Genomic DNA, 8,508 nt, shown 5'->3' with positions numbered 1-8,508 from the left:
ATATTGATTACTCGCCCTACGATGAAGGAGAGTGGAGGTATCTTCCATGCTTTTAAAGTTCCGACATGACGTGATGACATTGTGTCATCAACTGTGTAATTTGGCGTTACATCAGAATGACTTGAATCTTCTCTACCATCTCTCTGTCTTTTCATTTTTCTCCTATTATATGGTGTGATCTAACTAAGGTTTCTTGTCATCCATGTGAGCTTATGCATTAGCTTAAATATAATAGTGCAAATCTTAGCAAATAACATCAAAATCCTTATCTGATCGACTGCATTCTTTCTGCTATAAAATTGGCTGCAAACTGCTTCTAAATGACACAACTTTTTACTTGATCTATTTTGCCGCTCCCTTAATTTTTCAGGTTGAAAGTTTGGCTTTTCATTGCGTATGTTGTATCTTTTGTCTCTTTGGCTGCATCAGTTGGCATATTGATACAAGATGCGATGGTGACAACCGGTCCTTCAGCATGGACAGGCGTTGCAGGTGTTCTTCAATGTGTGTGTGTGCTGATCAGGTAAGGGATGTGTTGTTTTCTGGTTTTTTGTTCTTCCTACTTTAACATATAGTTATGACATTTAAAGATCTGTGTATTTACATTTAACTTTTCTATTGCCCTGGCATAAGAACAAGCAACTCTTCAGCAAAATGACAAATTTATAGTTTGAAAGAAAGGTCCATCAATTTTAGAATCTTGATCAATGTATCTATGCAACTTTCGTGATTTTTTTTTTACTTGTTGCTTTCCCATGCAGCGGGCTGATTTATTGGATCTCTCATTCCGAATAATCTGATGTGCCCATAGCTTTTGAATATTGGGTTTATACGTGAGTCGTCTTGTACAAGCATGTATCTTTGTTTATATGTCATTATGTTGAGACAGAAGCGTGGTTGCCTATGCTTTGTTTTATGTCAAGAAATGATTTTGAAGTGAATATGGCACTGTTCTTTTGTTTTCTTAAAAAAAAAATGGTAATCCAATTTCCCCGATTCAGTCCATAAGTTTTATTTTTCATGCTGTTGCAATAATACTATCCAAACACGCCGTACCCCACAATGCTTTCATGTTTTATAATCGTCATCAAATTATTCTTAAATTAATTTTTTAAGAATACAATCGACGGTTTGCGTCTGGCCTTTTTGTTGGTATTCTTAAATTAATTTTTTAAGAATATAATTATGGAAAAAATCTGAACATGTGATATTTAACTGACTTAATTTCCCTTTTTTCTATTTATTTATAATAATATATAGTATACATTTTCATTCAACTCTTTGAACAAAACTAAGAAAGGATATTTTTTTGGAGGTTTTTTTCNCCGTAAGCGCGGATTGCAGTAGTTTTGAAAATGTTTTTTTTTACATTATTTTTGAAATTTTTTTTAAAATTAAATTATTTTTGAAAAAAACCTCCAAAAAGCAGAGTCCGCGCTTCGTAACCACGGACGCTGGTCCACGTAAGCGACGGAATATTTTAGCGACAGATTATATATAAAAACCGTCGCTAATTAGCGACGATTTTAAAAACCGTCGCTAAATTTGCATACCGTCGCTAATTTTAGCGACGGTTTAAAACCGTCGATGAAATGGAATCTGCGACGGTTCAAAAACCGTCGCTAATTTGAAATACCTACCTATTCTCACGCTACGCATAATTGTATCAACAGCGTGCACATGTACGCCGCGGATAATCTTGAACTTTCAACGGCTTGCAACTTTGCAGCGTACAATATACGCTGCGAAAAGCCATTTTTGTTGTAGTGAAGACAGAGAAAAAAACAAACAAGAAATTAATCAAGACTGGGATATCGCAATTGAATGTTGTTCATTTTCCTCAACATCATTCTGTGGTCGAATGTCATGTACAAGATTCTGCGGACCAACATTAAGCAAATTTGTAAAACTGTGTATGTTCGATCAAGACGGAGTCTTAAAATCCTGCTAACCAAACAAACCAAAGTCAGTCATCCCTGAATCATTGAAAAAACTAGGTTGAATAGTAGAAGTTCCTGAAAAAACTTATTTTTTGATGAACTTATTATCTGTTTTTTTCTCTATCTTCACTAAAACAAAAATGGCTTTTCGCAGCGTGGAAATTCTAAGTTCAAGATTTGCGACGATCGCTGATTCCATTACAGCGACGGTTTTAAACCGTCACTAAAATTAGCGACGGTTTATAAACCGTTGTCGATTTAAGTGAAGCGACGGTTTAAAAATCTATCGCTAATTAGCGACGGTTTTTATATATATTCCGTCGCTTACGTGGACCAGCGTCCATGCTTACTAAGCGCGGACGCTGCTCCACGTGAGCAGCGTCCGCGCTCCGTAAGCGCCGATTACAGTAGTTTTGAAAATGTTTTTTTTTTTACGTTATTTTTGAAATTTTTTTTAAATTTAAATTATTTTTGAAAAAAACCTTTTTTTGGTTAAAGAACTTTTTTTTTTCCATTATCCAGTAGAAATACGAGTTTGTTTTTATTGTAAACTCCTAGCGTCTGGATCGATTCTATGTGATCAAATAGAGTGGACACATCTCTCGATTTCTATAAATAATTTCTGATTTATTAGTCTATGATTTAAGTTAATTAAATATTTAGATAAAAAAAATAAGGTTGTTTTGTTTTCTGAAAGAAGTGATGAGATTTATTGGCTAAGTTGTGTGCTTATATCGCATTTCTTTTAGTTTTTTTTATCAATTTTTATAATTAGTTTGTGTGGAACATAAGCAGTTTTGTAAAAAAAATTTAGATCGGGATATAGTAAAATATAATTATTATATAAAATAAAAGGAAAATTTAAAAATAAGCATATTTCTGTAATATATATATTTATATTATTTATACTATATCATTAATATGAGATCTTTAGAGTAACTTTAGAAGATATTAAAATATTTAATTCAATAATTGTGTTTCTTATCTTGCTAAAAATCTATCGTCATTTCATATTTTTTCTTTAAATTGAACAATTTTTTTAAATTAAAACTAATTTTGTGTTAATTATTTAATATTATATAATCAAATTAAAAAAAATAATAATATACGTCACGCATGTGCCTTTTTTTATATATGAATGCGTTCGTATTTAGCGAATTTCGCAACTTCTTGATTTTCCACTTTCACTTATGTATGTCTATTCCCGAGAAGTCGTCCTTGCGACGCCGTTTTAGTCCTCCACTTCCTCTCTGCTTCCTGCTCCAACGTCAGTGCAATTCTGACCCAAATTTCAGTTCCGCAACCCTAAAAACCGGCAAACAAGAACGCTGGGAAAGTTCAGTTGGTTTGATTGCGCTTTAGCAGCATTCCTCGTTATTGATTCATGAATATTGTTTTTTTACCCTTACAATGCATCGGTTCCCCAAAATCTTCGCTCATAACTCTGACCGCCTGAAAACTGGTAAGAGCTCCAGCTCCAGCTCCAGTCCCAGCTGCCAAGACGCCGAGCCGAGGCGGAGGTTGGCTCGGTGCAACGCCTCGAAAAACTTCAACTACGAGTTCTCTCCTAGTTCTTCATCATCATCCTCGTCGTACTCGGTGGAGGAATCTATTCGCACACGCACGCGTGATTTATTAGGCGATGAGAAAAGCCTTAGAGTTGATGGAAATTATGGTGACATAGATGTTCTTTGCAAAACCTTAGGATTCTCTGGTATAGATGACTTCGCTATACCTTCCGAAGAGTACAAGGCGATGAAGATGAGAACTGCCTATGCTCCTGTTGTATTTAGTCAGATATTTGAGGTCAATTATGACAATTACGCCGAACTTTACGGCGGTGTTAGTGGTACTGGTGTTGTTGATGTGAGTGATCAACAAGGTGGGGGTAGCCAAGTTTGTTTTGGATTTTCGGGAAGGGATAATGGTGTAATGAGCAAGAAATTTGAGGAAAGTCGAGATTTTTGTGATGTGGATGGAAGCAGGGTTCATGTTTTTGATAACGATGACTGTGCGATGTTGGGGGCTAATACAAGTGCAAGTGATTTGATTTCGTGTGATAATTCAAGGGGTAGGTTTGATAGATTCCGTGGAAACGGTATCAAGGGTGTGCGACCCCCGGTTTTAGCGCCACCATCATCTGTGTCGAGAGTGTTCACGATGGATACTGATGCAATTGTTTCAAGGGTTGAGACTGGGTTTTCTCCGGAAGAATATGGGGAAGAAGAAGATGGTCCAAAGAGAGACGAGGAAGTTAGGATGAGAAGGGTGATGGTAGTGGAAGACAACTGTGTGCTCTCTGAATCATGTTCGTTCACCACATTTTCAAATGATGATGATACTTCAAGTACCACAACCGAACCGACATCAAGTATTTCACCTGATGGGGCATTAAGACGAACTATTATGGGGTGGCAGAAGGGTGAGCTCTTGGGTAGTGGCTCCTTTGGATCTGTTTATGAGGGAATAGCTGAGTAAGTAGTTTGCCACTTCATTTGATATTAATATTAATTAATCTGGTATCTTAATTATCACAGGCACCAGACCTGGCTTAATCTAAAGGTGTAAATCGAGTCATGTACCCTGTCAAAATGAAGTGCAGTGGGGCATAATGTTTTTCAATTTAAAATATTTCTATACGATATCTAATATGTACTTTACAGAGCGATCAACAGAAGTAAAACAAATATTCATCAATAAATTAGCAAATAGGAATGGCTATTACATTAAATTTCAATTAAATAAAAAAATTTTATATGCCATATGCTTAAAACAGGCTTTTAGCTTTTAATGCGCATGAAGACATGTGTTTCAGGTCCAAGATTGGTCCCTTGCTCAAGGGATGCATCTCTACTCATCTCTATGCAAAAATACAGGCTCTCTCTGCTCCTTTAGCCTAGGCACAAACAATTTGGGATTTTGATAACTATAATGTGTTCATATTATAGTACAATTTTGCAAATTGGAGTGTACGAGAGGATAACAAACTTATTCAATAAGTTTTCTATTATTTTGTTATTCATTATTGCTTGCTTTGCTGCAGTGATGGATTCTTTTTTGCTGTGAAGGAAGTATCTTTGCTTGATCAAGGAGATGAAGGCAAGCAACGAATTATCCAACTTGAACAGGTTGCAATGCTTTTTCTGAACTTCATCATTAGTTTGTAATTTGTTGTAATGACTAGTTTGTCTGAATTTGTATTTGTTTCTTTACTCATCTTTAATATATTTTTTTGTCATGGTCTTTTTAGGAAATTGCTCTTCTAAGTCAGTTTGAACATGAGAATATAGTTCGGTACTATGGTACAAAGCGGGTAATGCTTTCTTACTTTTTGGTTTCTCTTTATTGATATGTTTATTTTTCCTCTTCGTAATTAGGTTTTCTATAAATCTTCTCATATATTTCATTAAACTGTTAGCCAAAATTCATTGTGAGCCGGTTCGGATTCACAAATTGGGATGAGAGGGTAAAGCATGAGCCAAAATTCATTGCGAGCCGGTTCGGATTCACAAATTGGGATGAGAGGGTAAAGCATGAGGATGACAGTGTTTTCATTACATTGTTAGCCAATATAAGCATGAGGATCACAATGTGGAAAAAATTCCACGGATCTTTTTTAAAACAGATCTTTGAAGAGTGTGGAAAAAATTCCACGGATCTTTTTTAAAACAGATCTTTGAAGAATCTCATTTATTATATGTTAGTTTATTAAAAAAATGATCAAATTTATATGTGAATTTTTACCGAATTCTTCTTGCAAATGCTGAAAAGTATCCTTTGTCTCTGTAGGATGAATCGAACCTCTATATTTTTCTCGAGCTTGTTAACCAAGGTTCTCTTTTAAGCCTCTACCAGAAGTACAAGCTCTGGGATACCCAGGTCTCCACTTACACCAGGCAAATTTTACATGGTTTGAATTACCTGCATGACAGAAATGTGGTACATAGGTAATCAAACATGATTACTCTTATGTTTTCTAGTGTCGGAACTTTAGTTTTTTTTATGAAAAGAAAAAAAATCATATTTTACATTTCGATGGATCTGATCTTTTGTTGCATCGATTCATTTATTTTGTAGTTCATCCTTCGGTATTCTTGGTAGATGGTGAAGTAAAAAAATGCTTCACATGACAGGATCTTTTATTTGAAAAATCTTATTTATTATACCAATTTTTTTAGAGTCCTTGAGTGAGTTGTATTTTAATAGGTGAAGTTTCGGTATTTTTCCTTCTTTAATTTGCACTTTTATCAATAGTCAGAATGTTTCAAACTTTGTGACATATTGCAGAGATATTAAATGTTCAAATATATTGGTGGACACAAATGGTCTGGTTAAACTTGCAGATTTTGGGCTTGCGAAGGTCGACCAACTATTTCCTTTTGTTTACCTATTATTTTCTTGTGGTCTGCTTTTTCAACTTAAATTCCTTCTTGGTATTTAAAATCGCTTTTCTCGTATGTCAAATATTTTTATTCATTTTACAGGCCACCAAGTTGAATGACTTGAAATCTTGCAAAGGAACTGCTTTCTGGATGGCTCCTGAGGTTTGCCCCTTGATGACCTTTTTACTTAAAAGAAACATGCCTGGTTTCAATTAATTTGTCAATCTAAATTGCGAGATGGTGAAATTTTTTCTTATAAATACTTTGAAAACTGGCCTTCAATTCCCCTGAATATTCTGGCATGAAGAAAGTTAGCTCACTGGTACATTGTTGAGAGGAATGATGTTAGTATCAATGTTATAGAAAGAGTGATACTGATTGCATTTAGAGGTATTGAGCACGGGAGATTTAACTCAATCTGAGTTGAGCTCATGGGATATAGTCGGGCGAGTTTTGGGGTTAATCTTTATTAGAGGTTCTGAAATCTGAAAAGAGAACTGATATATAGAGGAGTTATAGAGTGGTTTAGCAATTAATATTTTTTTCTTCGTTTCGAGGTTGGTGTTACCTTGTTGGTTTTTTTTTTCTTATGCCGGTTTTGTGTTGCCACATTTTACTGAATTGCCTTATGTGCTGCTACAGGTTGTTAGGAGCCTAGGTTATGGCCTATCTGCTGATATATGGAGTCTTGGATGTACTGTCTTGGAGATGCTAACTGGGCGCATTCCATACTCTCACTTGGAATGGGTAAGTAAAGCACTCGACATCCACCCACACAGTTTCCAGACATGGTAAATTAGTGGAAGTTATGGATCTTTTTCATGAAGAATAATGTCCAGCATGCTAATCAAATTGTGTGACCATTTGTATTTTATGTGGGCCATTAATGCACTATAAATTGAAGTTTAATACAATTATAATTGATGATTCTTTGCGAGCACTCTAAACCATGAAGCACATCAGGCTTTTGTTTTGAGAGGAGATGATGTTTAAACTCTTCATCAACTCTTATTTCTTGTCATCGGCCGTAAAATCACATTTGTTATTGGCACTGCCTATTCTGGGATATTTATCATATGAACGGCTTGCATTTTCCTATTCTTGCCATAATTATTCATGCATGGTGAGTCATTTGATAGATTATTATTATTATTATTATTAGGCATATGATCAAGTCTACGCTAAATCTTTCTGTTTTTTCAAGTGGGTCGTGTTTCTTTTTAGTTACTAATTAACATCAGGTTGCAAGATGGATCTTGGCCCACTGCTTTTCCACATGAATTTCTGTAGTGTTAACATTGTGCTTTTTGATTCAACAGATGTCGGCATTATTTCGAATAGGAAAGGGTGAGAGACCACCTATTCCTGACTCCCTCTCCATAGATGCTCGGGATTTTATACTTAAATGTCTGCAAGTAGACCCAAGTTCACGGCCAACAGCCGGTCAACTCTTGGACCACCCTTTTGTGAAACGACCGCTTTCACCATATTCAGGCTCAGCGTCTCCTCACACTTTCAGTAGTCAAATATAAAGCCATTTTAGGCTTTTAACGTAAGCAAACCAGCTATTGTTTTTGGCCCAACTCCATGTCTTACATAATCATCAATGCCTCGACACACATCTAGCCACTTCAATTATTCGTCTTGTTTTCCGTATAATTCGGTCAGCGTACACGTGTTATAGTCTATCCTTACTTTTGACTAATACAACCTTCTACCCCCTTTCCTTACATAACCGAAAGTCCAAAAGAAAGAACCAAGGAGTAACAGAGAAACCAAATTAAACATAGACGGAGTTTTTCTTTCCATACAAAGCCAGCGAGCATGTGCATCTTGCACTCTACTCATGTCGGATTCTGCATGTTGGTCATTGTATCCCAGTTCTTTTTTCCCTCTTTTTAGTTCCAAACATCGATTTTCGTATCTGACCATATTTTTGGCCGCATCACCATTGGGTATCATTTTGTTTCGATAATGGCCCTATGCAATTTTTGAGAGAGTCATTTTTTTTCCCCACTGTTTGTACAGCGCTTTTTTTTCCTCGTACGAAGTTTGGTAAGTCAGCAATTCTTTGTGAATTGGGGTTGTACAGATGGAACCCTGAATGTTTTTGTACATACTTGGAAACTGTTGAGTGTAAGATTATCTAGTAAGATGTTTCCTTAATCACTATTAATGAACTTTAA

At 35.7% G+C, this 8,508-nt stretch overlaps 1 protein-coding gene and 1 long non-coding RNA gene across 2 annotated transcripts; both read left to right on the top strand.

The window, feature by feature from the left end:
- On the top strand, window positions 1–941 carry LOC140962089 (uncharacterized). Its single transcript, XR_012172453.1, has 3 exons — window positions 1–37; window positions 371–523; window positions 762–941. It is a non-coding gene; the product is annotated as an uncharacterized lncRNA (long non-coding RNA).
- A 2,197-nt stretch (window positions 942–3,138) lies between these two features.
- LOC140961435 (mitogen-activated protein kinase kinase kinase 1-like) lies at window positions 3,139–8,508 on the top strand. Its single transcript, XM_073419945.1, has 8 exons — window positions 3,139–4,414; window positions 4,984–5,068; window positions 5,191–5,253; window positions 5,730–5,887; window positions 6,228–6,300; window positions 6,425–6,484; window positions 6,965–7,069; window positions 7,642–8,508. Exons 1-8 carry the CDS (start codon window positions 3,351–3,353, stop codon window positions 7,852–7,854), a joined length of 1,821 nt encoding a protein of 606 aa, XP_073276046.1. The 5' UTR covers window positions 3,139–3,350; the 3' UTR covers window positions 7,855–8,508.

Source organism: Primulina huaijiensis, chromosome 16 (assembly GCF_012295235.1).
Source record: "Primulina huaijiensis isolate GDHJ02 chromosome 16, ASM1229523v2, whole genome shotgun sequence".
NCBI lineage: Eukaryota > Viridiplantae > Streptophyta > Magnoliopsida > Lamiales > Gesneriaceae > Primulina > Primulina huaijiensis.
This window is presented reverse-complemented; position numbering and strand designations above follow the sequence as displayed.

Coding starts and splice junctions, on each gene's coding strand:
- LOC140961435 (XM_073419945.1), top strand. CDS start 3,351: ATGCATCGGTTCCCCAAAATCTTCGCTCATAACTCTGACCGCCTGAAA. Junction 4,415..4,983: donor GTTTATGAGGGAATAGCTGA/GTAAGTAGTTTG, acceptor GCTTTGCTGCAG/TGATGGATTCTTTTTTGCTG. Junction 6,485..6,964: donor CTTTCTGGATGGCTCCTGAG/GTTTGCCCCTTG, acceptor GTGCTGCTACAG/GTTGTTAGGAGCCTAGGTTA.